The sequence below is a fragment of the Diplotaxodon limnothrissa genome, linkage group LG4 (assembly GCF_057381915.1).
Source record: "Diplotaxodon limnothrissa isolate DT_005_m linkage group LG4, D_limnothrissa_male_GT1.1, whole genome shotgun sequence".
Lineage (NCBI taxonomy): Eukaryota > Metazoa > Chordata > Actinopteri > Cichliformes > Cichlidae > Diplotaxodon > Diplotaxodon limnothrissa.
In genome coordinates, this window is record NC_140599.1 from 23,739,994 (window position 1) to 23,761,174 (window position 21,181).

The window sequence follows — 21,181 nt, forward strand, 5'->3', positions numbered from 1 at the left end:
GTGTGTGTGTGTGTGTGTGTGTGTGTGTGTGTGTGTGTGTGTGTGTGTGTGTGTGTGTGTGTGTGTGTGTGTTTGGGGGGGAGGGGGGGTGACGACTGTGGGGTAGTGTCAAGGTACCTTTATTAAACTTTAAGCTCTGCTTCGTGTTTTTTTTTTTTTTTTTTTGCTCATGATTCATGTGTGTAACAGTGCATGTTCAGACACTAGAAACTCCATTCAGTTGTTCAGCAGTATATTCAACTGTGGTGTGGTGAACATTGCAACATTGCAATGGGTATACAGAATATAATTTTGATTAAAAGACACACAGGTTAACTTGTGTATTTAAAAATATCTTTTTCTTCTTTTCCTTTTTTAAAGAAAAATCCATTCATTCGAATTGGGCATTTGCCCTCGGTGTTTCCTGTGCTGCAGGGCCTGTATTAGTCCACCCCCTTTACCATCCAAACAGATCCCACCCCTTTAGAGATTAACCTCGCACTGCTTTTACATCAGGGACTGTAGCACAGACTTTCCCTATCTGTGATGACGGCAGAAAGTCAAGAGATATTTCTCTAGCCCCCGACGAGCCACAGTCCACTTATAAATTATCATTATTCTATTCCATAATTTGCTATCGCGATGCCCAGGCTCGCTGGCCTCAACGACGCCCTGCTCCTCCTGCTCCTGTCCTGCTGCAGTCCTGTCCGGGGATATTTTGCGGAGGAGCGCTGGAACCCCGAATCTTCACTCCTCGCACCCCGGGTTCTTCTTGCCCTCATTTGCAGAAACTCCGAGCACTCATTGCCGTATTTCCTGGGTACTATTGAGCGCCTCAACTACCCGAAGGACCGTATGGCACTGTGGTAAGTTGTTACTGGGTAATGTTAGATGTTGCAGACTGTTAGGCAGCAAAAGGTGAAAGTAATTCTTGTTTTTGCCACAAGTTTCTTAAATAAAAAGAAGTACCGAAGGATACTTTTCTGATTGATTAGATCGATTAGCAGGAAAGGGAAAGAAAAGGGGTGGACCCGCAGAGATTGTCGGGGGTAACAAAATGGCTTTGGAAATAAGCGAAGTGTTGCGCAGAGATCATTCCGTCTTTGAAAAAACAGCAAAAGAAAATGTGAAAAACTCAAGCATAATACAAGAACGAACAAATGCATGAGTACAAACCAAGGATATAAAAAGAAATAGGCAATATTTTGCAGTCAGGGTAGGGGACAAAAGTGAGCACATCTGCTCATCAGGACAGTTGTGCGTCGTATTGATCTGTATACGTGGATGGGAGTGAACGACCGCATTGACCACGAGGGGAGCTGTGTGTTGTGTGTGATCTAAGATACAAGCTCTGACAGTGCTCCACAAGCATACCGATGCCTGATACATTAACAATAAACGCAAAACAAGTGTCTGCCATGTGCAACTGAGTTTGGATTAGCACCATGAAAATTACCTGACCCATGTAGTCTGTTAGTAAGAGGCACCTTCCGTCGCGAAATGTTACATCTCAGGAGAAAGAAGGCAAGTGAGGTCAAACCAGGACATTATAGCTATCAAATCCCATCACCTCAGGGTTCAAAGTTTCACGTTTTTCTTTTAATTTATAACATATCTTCATCTTTAAGCTTATTCCAGTCTTCATGTACCAAAGCCTACATCTTCTCCACTTCCTGACTGGAAGTTAAACAGAGATATGCATCTGGCAAGACAAGTCCCTGTTTGTGAAGTGTTTTTCTGACATTATTATGTGTTAAATAAATCACCTAATAACGACATTCTAGACAATTTATTGATTACATTACAATGAAGTGCTAAGTAAGAAAAGACGTTATGGTGCAGTTTGATTATTAAGCTTCTCCTAGGTAAAGGCCAACCTTAGATAATGACTCTCCGTGATAAATGATTATGGAGGCTTAAACTCAGTTCTCTCTTGATGGTTCATTAAACATGTTTATGTAGACCACATTTTAGACCTAACATCTTTGCACCCTCTCCAGAAAGTATGACTTCCCAAGCTCCTTAGTCATCTGTCAGTCAAGTAAGTGAAGGAAAGCTATTTTCACCCTATACTTAATCAACATGCTTGAACAGCCCACCTGCACTTGTATCCTCAAGCAGTTTGAATGACTACCTGGTGGGCTCGGACAGGCGTGGTCTTCATTCGCTATCTTGATGAGCAAGTTTCACCTTGTGCAGGAGTAAGAGTGTCTTAAATTCCTTTTTTTGTTTGGTAGTTTGTAAAGTCTTGTGTAAATATGTTGGCGGTAAGGACAGTGTTGTTTGACACACATTAAATTACATCTGGAAAAACCAAACAACTGTGTGATCTTATAAACACTATACACTGCACACATTTTGCAGCTGTAATTGAAATCTTTGGCGTCTTATGCCAGCATTCCTACACCGCTACAGAAATAATAGCTGATGTGGAAGTGGCACACCGCTCCTAAATGTATGTTTACAATGAAAAAGTGACATAGGTCTAAACAGTGTTCTTTAATAAGCACTTATTTTATCTGAGCACAAAAGGGAAATGGGAAAGACCGACAGCTGGAGTGACTGAAAAGTGTTTTAGCAAGGAGCTGCAGTGTTTACACAGATCCATGGGGAATTTCCATGGAAATCTGTTCTAGTGTAAACCCAGGGCCAGAATATAAGCACAGCTGGCTGTAGAGCAGGTGTCTGGGGACAGCAAATCATGTTGGCCTACATGGCCAAGAAATGAGTCCTGCGGGTATTGGGTTATTCTGGAGTATCATTTCTAGGCTTTTCATCCTCGTGTAGAATTAGATCAAACATGCAGGCAGTCTAACTTGGGTTCATTTGCCTCACGCATAGCCTAAGTCACTTTAAACAATTTCCTTCTCTGTCTGTTGCAAACAGAGGTTTCACTTCTGTAAAGTAGTTTCCGTACTGTTATCGTTTTTTCACATTTCCTTTATACATAACTTGTCGATGCTGACCTAAAGTTTTTTGTTTTGTTTTTTTATGGGGGATGTTTTTATTGCTGTGTGTTTTTCTGAAGCTGGTGTCCTTTACACTTGTGTCACTTCCCGCAGCTTGTACATAATGCATTTACAAAAAGTGAACACAGGGCTATTGTTATTTGAACCTTGGGTTTGTCTTTCACTCATGCCTCAACTAGAACTCAGTTTGGCACCGCTGCCTACAGTCAACCACTGTTACAAATTTCTTCTCGTTGTTACAGTTTTCCTCCTTTTACCTAGGTTCTTGATGAATGCACTTAATTCTGATAATTTACATTTTTTTCTGCATTGACAGGGTAGCAACTGATCATAATGAGGACAACACCACAGCCATTCTGCATGACTGGCTTGTAAAAGTACAGAAGCTCTACCATTATGTAGAGTGGAGGCCAAAAGAGGAGCCCAGGTTTGTTATTTTAAAGATGGAATTGTATAATGCTCAAATAGCTCACAGGAAATTGAGTCAGACATCACATGAAATGAGTTTAATTAATACTGAAATATTTTGTGTAGAAATTATGAAGATGAGGAAGGTCCAAAAGACTGGACAGATCCTCGTTATGAGCATGTTATGAAGCTTCGGCAAGCAGCGCTGGAGTCTGCTCGTGAGATGTGGGCAGACTATTTTATGGTAGGTAAATAAAACTACTCTTTACAGTTACAAAAGGAAGCAGAATTACACTCAAAATGTTGATTATAAACACTGGGCCTCACTATTTTTAACATTCAGTAATAAAAGCCAAAGAAAAAGTACAGAATTGGGACCAAAATGCCACCACAACTAATTTAAGAGGGAGACAGACTGTTAAAACTTTTCCCAGTTATGTTCTGTTTCTTATGGTTAAAGTTCATCTTTCAGTCTAGTTCATCTGGACACTTAAATCTTAAATGCACATTTCTATTTGTATTCACCAGCCTGGCCCACATTGTCTTGTTTCAGCAGGGTATAATTTTGAAGTGAAGTCTATCCAAAATTGCAATAATTTCGTGCTTTTAATCTTACATCTAAAGTTTCTCTCTAAAAAACAGAATTGTAGTATATATACTGCTGGTCAGAGATCACTCAGTTTTAGTTACCCCATTTATCCTTTGGGAGCTGTTCAGCGTTTCTTCTCAAGAGTTTTGTGTACAGTGTGTTATTCATACACTAGCTGTTTTTCTTATGCTCCTTGTGCAGCTGGCAGATTGTGACAACCTCCTCACCAATTCAAATGTGCTCCGGGGGCTGATGAAACAGAACAAGACTATCATCGCGCCGATGCTTGACTCTCGTGCAGCCTACTCAAATTTTTGGTGTGGAATGACTTCCCAGGTACTGTCATGATCACTGAGAAAACCCCTTTGTGTATGTCAGAAAGTTTCAATAATCTCTGTAATAAACAGCCTAACAACTCTCATCCTCCAGGGTTATTATAAGAGGACACCTGCCTACATACCTCTTAGGAAGCAGATACGAAAGGGCTGTTTTGCCGTTCCTATGGTACACTCCACGTTCCTAATAGACCTCAGGAAAGAGGCCTCCAGGCAGCTAGCCTTTCACCCACCACACCCAGAATACAGCTGGGCATTTGATGACATTATTGTGTTTGCTTACTCTGCTAAGATGGCAGGTAATTTGATATTATCCAACTTAAAGTCTACTTATTTTTATCATAAATAATGTAGCTTCAGATTAAGTTTTCCTATTCTGTGTTCGCTACAGAGGTTCAAATGTTTGTATGTAACAAGGAGACCTATGGATACTTCCCTGTGCCACTACGTTCCCACAATACTTTGCAAGATGAAGTGGACAGTTTCTTACACACTGTGTTAGAAGTTAATGGTGAGTGGCTGAGAGCTTTACTTTTGCAACCCCCTCACTCTTAACCACTGGCTTATTTAAGTCTTAATTCTACTCTCTTCTGCTTCATCTAATGGTAACTTTCAGCATGAGTTTCTAAATATCATTTATACCATTTCTGCATCCATCTTCCCTCTGACTGTGTAGTGCGAAATGCCCCAGTGATGCCATCCAAATACATAAGTGTTCCTAGAAAACAACCTGACAAAATGGGCTTTGATGAGGTAAGAAGTGATGTGAAGATGGAATCTGCAAAAATGGCCGACTTTCTGTTTCTGCGCTGAAATTCTCTGCCTGCTGTTGAAATCTATAATTACACTGATTGGTTCCACTGTTTACCTTTGTGTAGGTGTTCATGATAAACTTGCAGAGGCGGACTGACCGCAGAGAACGTATGCTGAGGGCACTGCATGAGCAGGAGATTGCTTGTAAAGTTGTTAATGCCGTGGATGGAAAGTAAGTGATGCTTTCCACTTATATACTAATTAGTAACTACCACTGACTGGCCCATCTTTATTGTCATTTTGTCACATTTCTACTTCTCTCTATTTCAGAGCAATGAATGTCAGTGAAATTCATGCTTTGGGTATCCATATGCTTCCTGGATACAGTGACCCTTATCATGGTCGTCCACTAACAAAGGGAGAGCTGGGATGCTTTCTTTCCCACTATAACATCTGGAAAGAGGTAAACCCCTGAAGCCAAGAATTTGAATATTTCCAAACCAGACGGATGTGTGACTTAAAGATTTCTCTGGCCTTAGATTGTGGAACGAAGTCTCCACACATCTTTAGTGATCGAAGATGACCTGCGCTTTGAGGTGTTCTTCAAACGTCGCTTGATGAACTTAATGAGTGAGGTGGACCGTGAAGGTCTGGATTGGGATCTCATGTATGTTTTTACTTCCTTCATAATATTTTTTGTCATTCCCACAGAGTTTACAAATTCTTATCAACTTGTCTTTCTGTGTTTTGTTGTTTTTTTCTTCTTTTAGTTATATTGGTCGAAAGAGAATGCAAGTGGCTCACCCGGAGAAAGCAGTGCCAAATATACACAACTTGGTGGAGGCAGACTATTCATATTGGACACTAGGATATATGATATCATTACAGGGTGCCCAGAAGCTTTTAAAAGCAGAACCATTAAAGAGGATTTTGCCAGTGGATGAGTTTCTTCCTCTCATGTACAATAAACACCCTGTGTAAGTGTTAACACCAGCAAACACAAGACCACACACACACATAATATATCATGCATTTCAAAGGTTTATAGGTAGTCTTAAGAGTGCAAACGTTCAACATTTCAGATTTATCTTAAAATGTATTCAGTTTGTATTTCCTCAACGGTCAAAAGTCTCTCAACTTATTCCATTATCAGTGCTGGCTCCTAGATTTGAACCCTGACACAGTTATATTTTGTACATCTGGGCACAATCTGAATTCAATTTATGACACAGAGACTTGAGTCACCCATTAGAGATATTTTAAGGAACAGTCATAGAAGTAAAATACACCAGATCTCATCTGATGAGAACTAAAACTGAATCTGTGTTAAGACATAAAAAAATACTAAGAAAACTAACACTAAACACTAGAAACAACATTTCTAAAGAGTTTTTCAGTGCACTGTGTTTCTATTCAGGAGTCTTATCTTTCTTTCTTGACCTTTCCTACTCTCCAGATCTGATTATATGGAACAGTTTGAAACCAGAGACCTGCTGGCATTTTCCGCAGAGCCTCTCCTTGTGTATCCAACTCACTATACGGGTGACCCAGGATACGTCAGTGACACTGAGACCTCCACTGTGTGGGACAATGAAAAAATCCGCACAGACTGGGACAGAGCACGCTCAGGAAAAAGTCATGAGCAGGCTGAGATCAGCACAGAGGCACAGAACTCAGATGTGCTCCAGTCTCCTTTGGACAGTACAGCACGGGATGAGCTATGAGAGGAAGTCACTAAGAGCCTTGGAAAAATAAAAAAAGGTCCATAAAACGCACCACATTAGTTTTGTAATCATGTTTAACCTTTGATCACTTTGATTTTGCATCAGATCAGATGTGGTATCAAAGAATATAGAGAAGTTTAAATTATCAGAAGTGAAAAGTTAAAAAGGGATCATGCATGTCATGTTTTCTGCTGTCGTCAGCTTGTGGTTTTTACTTTATAAAGGCACTAGACTTGCCATTTGGAATGGCATTTGCAGTTCCCACCTACTCTCTGTCATACAGAAATAATGTATACTGGTAAAGAACAAAACTGGACTGCTGCATTTCAGTGGTGCTAATTTGAGATTAGACTGCGTTTTGTAGCCTTGAGAAATTAATGAATTTGGCTGCAACAACAAATCTGCACCACAGAGCAAAATAAAGACGTCTTAAATCAACCTATGCAAAACCTATGAACTTTTGGCATTTTGAATCGTTTTGTTTGTTTTTGTTAAATTTTATAACAGTGCTTTTTTAAAAAAAAAATTTAGTTGGTCATTGGACGGTACAATAGAACCCTGTAGCAAATTTCTATCAAAGTGACAAAATTCAGAACCAAGTAATTTAATTTACAGAAATACTGAGGCAGATTTACCACCAGTAAATGTTGCTGTTTTGTTTAAATTTTTGTTTTGTTTTGTCCTGTTTTTTGTTTGTTTGTTTGGTTGGTTGGTTTTTTTACTCTTGTAGTTCCACCAACCACCTCTTCATACAAATAGACGTGAGACAAGCCACCAAACACACTGGTGTTTCAACTTGCCCACATCCAAATGCACATCAGCCACTTTATTACCTCTCTCCCACAGATGCGGTGCTGGTACCCGTGCAAGTTCTGCCTTAGTTTTTGGGTTTTTTTAGAAAGAGCTCACATTTATGTAGCAGACTTTGAAGTATTTTCCATGTCCATAAAGTTATGGCGCAGTGACGCACCACTGTGGGCTGCATCTATAAATTACCTGTGAAATTTTTGTGGTTGCCCTTCTTTTTGCCAATGATTGTTCTGATTTTGGGCCCATTAGTTTTGTGGCGTTGTGAATGCATTTGTCCTTTTTGGCAGAAATTCTATCAAACAGGTTCTGGATTAAGCACCAGCGCTGCATCGGTGGAAAAGAGCTGTATTGCTGTTCCATCTCAGATCAGTTCAGTGTGAATGTTGAGCATTTTGATTGTGGTAGACTTTATGAATTGTCATTACATAAGATAAGTGTAGATCATCATATTTCTCACAGTATATTTATTGTGTCATGGTTTCCCTCATCACATACACAGATCTCTGATGAAGCCAGTTTCTGTTGAGTCCTGATGGGAGTTATTCACTCACGAAGTGTGCACAAAAATGTTAGTGGTGCTTGTACCGACAAAAAATAAAATGTTTTCTTTTTAACAGGTTCGACTTCTGTCATTATATGCTTACTGTTCTGTTGGAGTAACCATTTGTTTAGTTAATGTTGACTGTCCAAATACAAATTATGACGTCTGTATATTGTGACTAATGGAAAATTGTCTGTTACTGTGTAGCCTCTGGCACAGTAACATTTTACTGTGAAGTCATTCACACATTGTAGACTGTGACCTGAATGCAGATTTTGCCTTCACCATTTCATTCATCATTGTCACTGGAAAACACAGAGTACCCAAGCTGCTGATTACAAGTAGAATTGAACTTTTTAGCTGATTATTCTCGGCATGTCACGCAACCGACTTTCTCATTGAGGTTTTTATCACACCTGCAGATGGCTGAATAAGGTAGCTTACATGACAGTGAAATAATGTTTCTTAAATAACTTATTATATATATTAACAACTGTGTTTAGTATATACTAATTTTTAACCAAGTTGGTTTTAACCAAGATATGTTTTCTGAAGTGTAATTGTTACATTACAGTGGTACATGCCAATATTTAAGGAACAATCTTTCTTACTACGACAATACAAATTTATCACAGTGGTACCTTTTCACTATATATGGTTAGACAATGTAGGTGGGGCCTCCAGTGACTGTAAGATACACTTCCTCTTCCCCTTGATGGCGAAAACATTGGCCAACCTTCACTCTACCAGAGGAAGATCATTTTAAGAACTTGCATATCAGCGCGCTTGGGGCTCAGCTTTATATCGCTGTGTTTAAACTACAGTCCTGATTTCCTACCACTTCAAATACAAAGTGTTTTACTGTGTATTGTAGTTTGACCCTGATGCGAGATAATGTGTGAGAGGTGTTGTTAGGGTCTGCCTACTGTGGAAATAGCGCAGAAATGGAAGAAGATTTAGTGGAAAACAAGGATTCTACTCAAGGCACAGGTGAGCACAAATAAGATATATGACATGTGGTCATTTTGAGTAAATTGTATCCTTTACTCTAAATATCAACTTGCCCATGCTTAAATGAAACTTAAATCTGTTTTCTTTCCTTTCAAAATGTTCAAATTTTTTTGCTATTAATACACATTTTTCTTCATTTGAAGAAACCCCAAACTTTTTAATTGCCAAATATTATTTTGGTTTGTGTTACTGGAAATCTACTCAAAGCAGTGTAGCGCCATTATGACATGGGTATTCATGTGGGTGCATGCAGACGTTGCATGCATAAAGTGCCTTTGTTAATGAGTCTGTCAGAAGATTTCTGCTGCTGTGCAGCATCCTCCTTGTTGATGAACTTCCTGAACTCTTTTTTTTAAAGGTTCTTGTTCTGTCTTTTTGTTTAACTTCTGTATTTTTATTCAGCAGAATTAGCCTACTCCTTCCAAAAAGCCAAGACTGTCCACTTCTTTTAAAACTAATGTTTTGGAGACTTTTGTGTCATTTGACACACTAGAAATTAGAAATGTTTCTTTGCTTGAAAGTTTCTATTCAGAAGCTTGTTGCAGTGTAGCCTCAATTCATGCAAGTAGCTTTTGCAAATGTTGCGGGTAAACAGCAAACACAACTGTCAGAGTTAAGTGCAACTACATTGGAAAACTGTGTTCAAATTTTGCTGAAACATCTTACTTTCCTGTCAGCTCTTATTCTTGAGCTGAAACACTGGTGGTGTGAAAAACAAGGACTCTATGTACACGATGGGACGTGACACAAACTGCAAGCAGGATGTGGTTGACCAAAATGGAGGCCTCTCTGAGCGAGTGATTTCTTTTTTACATTTGTTACACCTATTGTGAATTATCAGTTTTTAACTTTTTGCTATGTCAGAGGGTTATAAACGGTCAAAGTGTTGCACAAAAGCACAAAAGTTTAAGCAACAAAATGTGTCAGTTTTATTTCACATTAAGTGCAAATGCTGTCAGATAGGATTTTATGAGAAGCTAAGTTTGATTATTTTTTTGAACTGGATCCTTTTTTCAGTTCATCTATGTGTGTATCTGTGTGTTTGCAAGCTACCAAATGTTGGCATATACTTGATGAACTAGCTTTGATACTGTGGTATAATATGCATTTCTATATAGTTTGTGCTCTTTCGGGGTGGGGGAAGGGTACACATGTCAGGATCACCGTTTACTCTATGTAACATAAATACAATGTAAAGTTTGTGTGTATCTTAGCTTTTACATTTCTCATTTCAGATGTGAAACGAGTGCAGAAATCGGAAACAAAACGATACAGTGAGATCTTCCGAGATTTTGATAACCTTGATTTATCTTTCATCTCTTCGTAAGTATTACCTTGTGCAACCCTTTTCTCCTGCATCACTCGCGTGCTAAGTAAAAACTGTGGTTAGTGAATTGGTATTTCAAATGGTCTAGAGATGGAAAATAATAAGAAGCTCTTGAGGATGGAATTATTAATTTATATTTTATCATTTAATAATCCATCAACATGAACTCAATTATGTATGATCTGTCGTTATATTTATCTAGTGCAAGCTTTTAACTAAAGGTTTAATAACTTTCTATATTAGCATTGCCATGTCTGGTTTAATCTATCCTGATTGTGACTCATATTTTATTAGAAGCACTGACTGGAAACTGTTTATAACATTTCTCTAAAGCAAAGGTGCAGTGGTGAATATAGTTAAGATGATAAAAATACATAAACTGGACTTTGAAAGGTTCTTAAGGGGCTTGTTTATGGTACTAAAAGGCCCAGTAGCATATGCTTGCTGGCATATTCCTTGACAAATATGTTTCTCTCCTTATACATTCTTTCTGTGCTCAGCTCAGGGGATGATCTGCTAGCAGAGATTGACTCCCAGTCCATCTCAGAACCTATCTCTGTAGAAACTGCAGAGACCACAGAGCAACATGACGTGACTGTAAGAAATAAATACCTTTTGAATGTAGTGAATGACCTACTTAATCAAAGGCCTGTCATTTATGCTGTTGTTTATGCTAAAGTTTAGCTCAGGTTCAGTTTTCAAATGATGGTTTGTTTTTAGACGATTAGATGTGCTTTGATAGAGTTGTAGAGTTCCACCAGTTTGAAGATGCACTTTGTCCACAGATATGTGCCGAACCCAATGACGTGGATGGAACTCAGACAGGTATGGTTTGTGTGACAGAAGGGATGAAAAAGCCCAAATGAGTGTGTTATTGTCTGCATGCTCTCTGGTCAGGGTCAGTGAATAACGACAGCTGTTATAAACAGTTGGTCTCAATGCGACATTCCTTTACACTGTGAACCTGTTGCTGAAGTGGTTCAGTCACCTGTTTAACCTAGCACTAACCTTCCTGGGACTGACAGGATACTATCCTTCATCCCATCGGATCATTAGATGTAGCAGGAGCTACTGCCTGTGACACTTTACAAATACTCTTCTTCAACATTTATTTATTGTCTTATAATCAGCTGTGAGTTGTAACGATCCCTCTGTAACAAGATTAGGCTAAAGAGAGAGGATTAAAGCAGGGGACAGCTGCTCTCAGTTTTTACATTAGACTAGTGGAAAAAAGAGAGTCACAGAAATCTCCTGTTACATGGTCTATGGCATAAATACAAGTCAGATGGATAAATGCACCAGACTTACTCATAGTCTACAGTGGGACTTTGGGCTAAGTGCACAAACTTCAGTTTGACTCAAATTATAGGCACATGGTAAGATAAGATATTACAGAGGCACACTGTGTTAAACTTGGATGGTGAGCAATGTCAAATGTATTCTTGGGGCATAGAAGCTCTTCTCAAGAACACCTCCCCCACACCACCTTAGCACGCTTGCTCTCTCACATGCCAGGAGATAAACCTGATTCAACGCTCCTCTAAACCCTGTCACTCTGCATTCTGGACTTGACTTGAATAATCCTTATTCCAAGTGCTTGAACTCCAAAGGATTGATTTCTGAAAGTGCTCAGAGCTCTCCCTAGAGAGGAAAGGCTAAGAGAGGTCACCCATAGCACAAAACCTAACATATCTCTGGAATTGCATGTTCTATTTTGTGGGCTGCGCATGATGGCAGAAGAAAGTCTGGTTTGATTTTTTTTCCTACCACTCTAACTGGATTTGGCAGCTATCTGAAGGGGAAGAGCAGTATAAAATCTGCCTCTCTGTCATAACATGCTTGCATGTTTTAAAGCACTGCACAATGGACCGCTAGAAGAAGTGAAAGTTGCTGAAATGCATCAGCTTTGGTTAAAAGAAAAAAAAATATTGCATTTATTTGCGAAGGTTGTGCTGGAAGTGGAACACATTGAGAAAGTAGTGTAGGGAGCTTTTGTTAGACCATGTGACTGTCACAGATACATCATCCACCCTGCACTAGTGTGACTCACAGAGGAAGAAGAGTGGTTATCGTATTAACGCCCTGCCTTGGTGACCACAGTAGCGCTATAACAACATGCTAGTGTGCTGTTATGTGCTCTCACAACATGGCTTGTGTCAGTAGCTGACTACGAGTGAACAGGTGTGAGAGGGAGGGGCCAGGCAAAAGGGAAGAGAGAGGAGGGAAGTTATTTAGCTAAAGCAGTTTGTTTTGGGGCTGTCCTCTCTCTAGTTACATCCTTTTTCTGTCAACTGTGAGACATAGGACTAATTTAAGAGGGGGTTTTTCTTTGTTTTTTACCGACAAACTAATGTATATTTTAGTATACATGCTAGAGTTTGCTCTCACCTTCTGGAAACTGCAGGACCTTTACTCTGAGGAGCAGCTATGACTTGTCATATCCAGCCATTATTTCCTGTTTTGGGTTTGTGTATATCTTTTTTTTAAACTGGTATTTGATTTTTAAATTTCTTTATGTTGTCAGATATAGTCTGGGACCATTAATATCACTTAAGGACAGACTAAACGTTTTCTTGAGAAAAGGGGATATTAGGTGCTATTACAGTGTAATTCCTGGGTACACCTTGAGCCTACCATTATGATGATGTACTCTCTCACAGTCCAAGAAGCAGACCTGGCCCTATGTCGCTGTGAGGATGGAGTGGAGACGGCGCTGCAGTACGCCAAGTTGTGGTGCCGATATGCCAAAGACCTTCTTGCCTGGATGGAGAAGAGAATCAGCTTGGGTAAATACACAGCTGAGTAAAGGAAATAGTAGTGTAACATGCAAATTTTGTGTCTTATCGTAGATGGCATATTTGAATAGAAACCGCACACAGAAACAAGAATAGGTGGATTTCTTACAAAATGCAAAGCCATAATGTGTACAATATAAATGAAAATAATTTTGATCCACTATGAAGTCAGTAGTCTTAGAGTAGTACCAACATTAATTGGTTTAAAGTGTTAGTAAATGATCATTTCATGCAAGTAGGTTAGGTATAAGTGAATGTGTCCTAGTATTTTCATCTAGAGTTAGAGCAAATGGTTGTTGTTGTTTTTTTTGTTTGCTTTGATATAATAACATTTGAAATAGTGCTGCAGTAGTCACCCTGTAAGGAGAAGAGGTGCACACTGAAGATTGGATTGCTGCTTTGTATTACCCATTAAGAAAGAAAAATCATAATACATGCATTTTTAGTATTAGCTGGAGTACCATCGAGTAATTTTCATCTCCTGCCTGGATTATTTCTGTTAAAGAGGATGTGAGTTTATGCAGTCCTTCCAGAGAACTGCACGCTACACACAAACAGAAAGGATTAAAGAGCAGATTAGCTGAAAAGAGGAGGGCAATAAAAGACACTACTTGCCTTTGGAGTACACAGCGATTCCTCTTCTGTGAGCCTTTTCAGATCCTATGAGTTCAGGTAGTGATGTCAATATACTTTGACATCACTACCTGATACTAGTGTTATCATTCAAAACACAGAGCAACAGTTACCAACCTCAAGTGTGTAAGGAGATCAGTTAGGCAATGATAACACATGAGTAATGCTGGGTGAAGCTCAGCCCCAAACTAGTGATTACACAGTAAAGCAACACATTGAGTTTGCTAACAGTATAGAGCCCATTGCTCAAAGAGAGCAGTCAGATCACAAACTGCTGTTGACTTAGTGTTTGTATCAGTACTTGCACAGTGTGAGTGAGATCATACTGACATCAGCTTGGTTCATTTCCTGTTGCAGTTCTTGAACTGATGCAAAATGCAAACCACAGGTATTTTTAACCAAATTAATTCCTCTTTTAACTTCAAAATAGACACAGGTTAGATTTGACCACACTACAGGTTCTAGTTATTCTGTGGGTGCTGCATAGGTTATTCATCAAATGTCAGACTTGTGAAGAGACACAGAAGATAGGTAATGTCCAAAAATGTTCAGTATAGTGCAAGAATTTCAGTGGATTCTACTTGTGTTTTTTTATCTTCATGTACCATGCCTGTGTTTTTTATTTTTACATAAAAAAGAAAAAAAAAAAGTTTGTTTTTTTCTTTGCAGAGCAGGAATTTGCAAAAAGTATAATGAAGACGGCTGAAGGAGCAAAAACCAATGTACTCCAACAGGTATGGTTTACTGGATACTTGACAAAAACTGTACCAATGATTGCTAAAGTACATCACAATGGGTTACTTATAATGGTGCCTAGAACAGAGACTGTGGCATTTCTCTTTCTTAGACTGTGGCGTTTCTCTTTCTTTGCTCTTGTCTATGCAGGAAATGATGCCATTACAGTACATCTACACACTGGCTCTAGAACAAGACATCAAAAATTGTCTGAACGCTAGAAGGACTTCTGATCTGCTGCAAAGTCGCTGTTACCAGGTATAGAAGCCTACAAACACATCATCTAAAACCATCTCTAATGTTTAGATGTAGATGTGTTAAATATCGATTCTCTGTCTCAAAGGCCTTGAGTGCAAAGAGAAATGAGATTGATAAGTGGCGCAGAGAATTTAAAGAGCAGTGGGCAAGAGAACAAAGGAGGATGGTAAGTAAATAATCACTCCTGGTATTGGTTGACGTTAAGCAGAGTTATTTGCACCGTTAGTGAACTTGTTGGTATCTATTAAAGTCATATTAGACTGCACATGAAAATAGTAAAATTGTTGCCAGAATCATTACATATTTTTGTCTCAGTTCATCTAAAATTAGTATCTGTGTATAAATTGTATAAACAGTGGACAGTATACTTGTTTGCATGTCATGTATATGTTGTTTTGTCTGTTATGGATGTAACCAACATGTTTCCTTTCTCGTATGTTGTGCTAAAGTTTGTGCCAGTAATGAACAGTGTTCTCCACTCTGTGTATCTCCCTTCCTCGTTTTCAGAATGAAGCAGTTACAGCTTATAAAAAGGCCAAGCAACAGTACTTCCAGCGCTGTGATGAGCTAGAAAAGGCGAAAGCTGTCTCTGCTAAGGCTGCAGATGACACAGTAGGAAGCAAAACACTAGATAAGAGGAGGAAGTCTAAGGATGAAGCTCAGACTAAGGTGAGTGTCATGTTAATAGACTAAATACTGTATAATCTGTAGAAATAAGGGCCTAAGGTTTCAGCAAACAAAAAGTAAATATTTTTTGGTATCCTTAATAATGGCTTATGAGACGATGCAAAAAGAGGAAAACACAGATTGCATATCCACTTAGATTTTCTTTCTGTCCTCACAGGTGTTAGAGGCAGAGTTGACATATAAACAGTGTGTGACTGATGCAAAGATCCACCAAGATGAGTTAGTGAAGGTGAAAGAAAGAATCATTTCACACATTCGTAAGCTCATCTTTCAAGGAGACACTGTGCTCAAAGAGGTCAGTACTTCATTTTGGTATAAATATAGAATATGTGTTACTATATAGTTGATATTATAAGTTGTCTTGGATAGCTACATATATATTTACAGGATCATTACCTAAGAACAGTCTAATCACTGAAGAGAAGTTAACATGTCTAACTATTAGTAGTTAATCAGCTTGATTAATACAAAAATGTACCTGAAAATAATAATCTACCTAAGCAGTGATTTATGTTTTGCATCATACAGTATAAAGAATTTTAATAAAAAACTACCATGTTTTATAAAATTACAAGATTCCTTTGCATATTTTTTCTTTTTTTCTTTTACTTTTTGCGGGTATGAAAAGTAAATTGTGAGCAAAACACTACTCTTATATTTTATATCACTTTTTTTGATTAAAATTTTTTTCCTTGACTCCACATGATGTCTTCTCTCTGTATTAGGTCACAGTGAACCTGTTCTACTTCCAGCGTCAGCAGGCAGAGCCTGTTCCACTTGGCTATCACAACCTGGAGGTAACATGCAGAGCCCAGGAGTCTGGTGAGCCCTATCTGCAGTATGTTCTCAGTAAGCGTCGCCCTGAGCAGATTCTCCAAAAATTTACCTTCCAGGAGTATGTTCCTCACGGTAAAGGGTGCGTTAAAAGGACTTATTGCTGCTTCTTTTATGTAGCATGTTTTTAAATATAAATGTGAACATATAAACATGTGTCAGTAGGGACAGATGTATTTGAGTGTATATCCTTGTCATAAAATAGGATAGAAAACATGTTTGATATATTCCACCTATTTACTTATTAAAATAATTGTTTCAATAACTTCTTTTCTTTAAAGCAACAAAAGAAAAACCAGCGCTCTGAACACTCTGCCAGACTCGTTCATGGCAGATGATAGTCCTTTGCGACGATCCAGTGATTGCAGTAAGGGCTCCACCTAATTATACTTTTATTAAAAAAAAATCTTTCTCTTTAATAATATTTGTGTGTTGGTTCACCTAAGGGAAAACTGGATATAGTGACAGTGAGAGCATCGGAGGCAGTTCGGAGTCCCTGTCTAGCCCTGGTAGGCACAGGCTTACATTTTGTATCTAACTTTTAATTTACAGTACATGCATCTCGTAACTCGGAACTTTAAAAAAAAAAAATTAACTGTGTTTTTGCTTTATTTGGAATATATAACTGAAGCTAGGAGGCAGGGTAAAACCGCATCCACTTTGACAGTGTCATCAGACGACCTAGATGACCGGGATGAATCAGGTTCTTACCTCCTTTTCTTTTCATGAACAGAATATGTTAATAGAGTATATTTTTTATTTGATCCTTGGCTGGCAAATAAATCTATCTTCTCCACCTTCCTCCAGAGTACAATGATAGTCAGCCAGCCAAAGTGCCACAGGTTTCGCGAGCTGCACTATCACATCGACTCAAGAAAATGAAAAGCAAAATGGCCAAATGCAAGCAGTGTGACAACTATATTGTTGTCAGTGGAGTTGAATGTGAAGAGGTATGATTACACATTTGATGAATATATTGTAACATGGGCAGAAAACTGTCTTTCATGAGATTATTAATGAGATTAGCTCTTTTCTATCTCACATTCAGTGTGGCCTAGCTTTGCACAGGAAGTGTATGGAGGTGTGTCAGCTAGAATGTGAGCATAAGAAGGGATCGGTGTTTGGAGTGGACCTCTCTCTGCTGCCACGTGACAGGCCAGATGAGGTGCCCTTTGTAGTGATTCTCTGCACATCTGAGATTGAGAGCCGTGCTCTCTCTGTCCAGGTATTATTTATCCTCACACTGGTACAAATACATTGGTTGTCAAGTATGAATAGTGATCTAATAATCATTTCTGTTAGGGTGTGTATCGCGTGAGTGGGTCCAAGCCTCGCATTCAGAAGCTCTGCCATGCCTTTGAAACACAAAAAGAGCAAGTGGACCTCTCGGACCTCTCACCACATGACATCACCTCTATCCTTAAGCACTTCTTTAAGGAGGTAAAGGAGATATTAAAATACAAACCTCATTTTTGCACAATTTAAGAGATGTAATTTTTTGTCTGATATCGCACTGAATATTTTCAATATTATCTCTTGCAGCTGCCTGAGCCCTTACTAACTTTTGACCTGTACAATGATTTCGTTGCGGTGGGGAAAGCAATTCAGCACCTGAATGATGGGGAGACATCACCAGAGACTAATGAGATAATGGATATCACTGACAACCTGCAAAAGCTACTACACAGACTTCCTCCATATTGCTACAGCACCTTGCAGCATCTTGTATCTCATCTTCAAAGGTGAGCATGCTCTGGCACCACAGACCTCTCTAGTTTAACTTGGCCTAAACCTGATAGATGACATTTACTTATTTCTATACTGGACCACTGACTTTGACGTCTAAGTCAAATTTAACTTAAGCTGTCCTTGAATTTGTCTCATGTGTTTATTTACAGAGTTTCAGAAAACTACGAGAACAAGATGTCTCCCAGCAATTTAGGCATTGTTTTTGGGCCAACGTTATTGCGCCCTCTAGTGTCGACAGACATGTCAATGATTGCCCTCTTGGAGACCACCTACCAGGCTGTACTTGTTGAGTTCCTCATCACACACCACGACAAAATCTTCGGCCTGGAGCAGGGATCCGATACACCCCCTCCTCCACCCCCTACCGCACCTCTTCCTGACACCCCTCCCAGAGGTTCCTGCCCCTTGGATGGGGTAGCTTATCTCGACTCAGAAAATGAAACCACATCCAGAGAGCGGCCACGCTCAGTAGAAGTAAGTATTTCAGTGCGCTTTAAACATCTATGGCTAATTTTTAACTGCTCCCTTTTAAGCAGCAGTTGCTTAGCATTCACACCATGTGAGAGTAAACACACTTACCAGTTTTTTAAGAGCCTTAACACTTGCCACCTTAACCTCACGTTTTTTCCATCAGGATTAACAAGATCCTCACGCACACTGCTGCATTTCTCCTGCCCTCTGCACTCTGGCCTGCATGACCGTCTTTCTAGCTTTTACTTTCTGCTTTACACAGCTCTTTCCTGTAAAAAAGATTTTTAAAGTTCACCTAATTGTGGGGTTTTAGCTGGGTTGCATCAAAAGAATTAAAACACAAAAAGGATATCACCTTTCTTTAGGAGAGTAAAAACTTTTTATATTTGTACCTAATAAAAAAAATTTAAAAAAAAGACTCATCCCAAGTAGTCATTCCCCCGGTAGGAATCCTATAATAATGCAGTGCTGCAGGTTTAGATGTGGTCTGTAATCCACCACTCAACTTGTGTCATTCCAGCAGAATCGAATCAAGAGAGAGTCAAGCGAGGGTTATATATCTGACAAGTCTTCATCCAATGAGGCAGTGGACCAGCTCAGCGCTGAAGCCAGTGAGAGAGCAGGTAGGCGGGGCATAGTGATAGAGAAGTTACTCCTGACTAGAGCAGGTCAGCAAATTAATTTATCCACTGTGTCTATGTCCTGTGAAACCTAAAGATGTTGACATTTTCAGTTGCCAAGTACAACGAATTCTCTCTTGTGTCAGCTTGTAGTTTTGCTACTTGAGGACATGTCTTAAATAATCCTCTTGTAGGTATTACCAAACAGCTCCCAAGTGTTTTGCTTAATTTCTTGCACACAGGGGGTTGGTTCTAATTTACAGTTACAAAGTAGCTTGTGTTTCTAAGGGTGAGATTATGTAGGTGTAGAATACTTAAAATGTCTGTTTTTTTTAAATTACTTTGCGTACATCATCCAGTTATCTTTAGAAGTAGGACTTCCTTATATGTTGCTATTCAGTAAAAGTGGCTGAATTTGGTTGAGTACGTTTTGTCGGGGATAGTCTTTGTGGAATTGAGGAATTAATTCGTGTGATTTTAATTATAATATGATCATTTCTTTTGGAATTTGCAGTTTGACATTTGAGTTTTTGTATGAATTTGGACAACACAAAGTTAGATTTTGGAGTTTGGGGATTTGGAAAGTCTGAGGCTCAAACCATTCTTTGCTTTCTGTACTTTCGCTGTGTTTCTGAGGGGCTCTCTTCTCTGTTGCTAAAACAGCAGCTTCAAAAGTCCTCGATTTCAAGTCAAGTTGCACTATATATCATATAGAATGATTTTGGTTTTTTTAAGCAAAATAATCAATAACTGGTGTTGGAAATGCTTAACTTTGTGAATCACATGCTTATCCTTCTACTGCTCCAGTCCTGGCTATGAGAGATGTATCAAGTGATCCTCAGGGTGAGATGGTAGGAGAAGCTATCTCTGATTTAGGAGTCCAGCCATACTACCGTTTCACCAGACAGCCTGTGAAGTATCACCGACATCATAATACAGGAACCCGAGTCTCGAACCCAGCATGTGCAGCCAGACAGGCTGCACCTCAACCGAGGGGCCACACAGGAAGTGCAGACAGCAGTCGCAGCTCTTCTCCAGAGCCAGGGGCACAAAGACTTTCTCGAGACATAGATATCCATTATGAGGGCATTCTTGAGCCCCAGCATGTGACTACTGACACAGAGAATAAAATGGATGCCCCACTAAGCCCCCGTGAGGTTGTGCAGTACATGCTGGGCTTGGACTCTACGTATGCACCACTTTCACCTTCTACAGCATCCAGTGCAACGCAGGCTGCTGAAGAGGTGGCAGGAGGATGTCGAGCAAATCGCAACATAAATCAGAGCAATAACAAGCAGAGTACTGGACATTATCACCATCTGTGTTCGTCACCAAAGACAATTCCCGTTGAGAAAAATGTTACCTCACCAGCCCAGAAGATCCTGTCTGGTCTAAGGCTGAGACGCAGCCACTCAGGGAAGGATGAGCAGCTCTTTGTCTGAGGGAAGATACAAATCTGCAGATGGTTCACTGGAATGATTTCACATACAGCAAAGGACATCATTAATATGACCATTATTATATGTAACAACAAATGCTTCTGTCAATATTACCATTATTATGCCTTTATTATGAATAGAATACATCCACATTTTAGGTGCAAATGTCACCACAGGAACACAAAGTCTTTAGTCATCAAACCTACTGAACTAACATATGAAACACATGGAAAAGTTCAATCCTGGTGCCTGCTTGGATTAACACTTAATCTTCTTTAGATTTTGGTCTGTTGATAATCCAGCAGTTCACTAAACAGACCACACATGAGAAGTTTATATATTATTTTTTTAATTAGCTCTTGTGTTTTGACTTAATTAGTAGGCGAGGTGAAAAGATACAAACTAGCACCTGAGTATAACGGTTTTGACCCGAACAAACTGTAATGAATATTTGTAAAATGCAGTGTCATCGATATAATGCTGTTTTACATTTGTTGTGCTTTCCCAATGTATT

General features: G+C 39.2%; 2 protein-coding genes across 3 annotated transcripts; both read left to right on the forward strand.

Annotated features, from left to right (window-relative positions):
* The first annotated feature begins 498 nt into the window (after window positions 1–498).
* colgalt1a (collagen beta(1-O)galactosyltransferase 1a) lies at window positions 499–6,803 on the forward strand. Its single transcript, XM_085352598.1, has 12 exons — window positions 499–845; window positions 3,265–3,375; window positions 3,483–3,600; window positions 4,147–4,281; window positions 4,375–4,579; window positions 4,672–4,791; window positions 4,957–5,033; window positions 5,159–5,265; window positions 5,364–5,496; window positions 5,573–5,700; window positions 5,804–6,010; window positions 6,490–6,803. The coding sequence occupies exons 1-12, from the start codon at window positions 622–624 to the stop codon at window positions 6,755–6,757; spliced, it is 1,833 nt and encodes a 610-aa protein (XP_085208724.1). The 5' UTR covers window positions 499–621; the 3' UTR covers window positions 6,758–6,803.
* A 2,238-nt stretch (window positions 6,804–9,041) lies between these two features.
* Window positions 9,042–20,718, forward strand: gmip (GEM interacting protein). Of its 2 annotated transcripts, none has more exons than XM_085352600.1 (21): window positions 9,042–9,098; window positions 10,355–10,442; window positions 10,947–11,043; window positions 11,208–11,271; window positions 13,107–13,232; window positions 14,544–14,608; window positions 14,760–14,867; window positions 14,953–15,033; window positions 15,375–15,536; window positions 15,712–15,849; window positions 16,280–16,470; window positions 16,670–16,755; window positions 16,835–16,897; window positions 17,020–17,091; window positions 17,196–17,338; window positions 17,437–17,613; window positions 17,691–17,828; window positions 17,931–18,130; window positions 18,287–18,611; window positions 19,129–19,231; window positions 20,036–20,718. In XM_085352600.1, the coding sequence occupies exons 1-21, from the start codon at window positions 9,053–9,055 to the stop codon at window positions 20,668–20,670; spliced, it is 3,108 nt and encodes a 1,035-aa protein (XP_085208726.1). In that variant the 5' UTR covers window positions 9,042–9,052; the 3' UTR covers window positions 20,671–20,718. The 2 variants fall into 2 exon arrangements, with proteins under 2 accessions (XP_085208726.1, XP_085208725.1); XM_085352599.1 differs by having other exon boundaries at window positions 11,232–11,271.
* The last annotated feature ends 463 nt before the right edge of the window (window positions 20,719–21,181 follow it).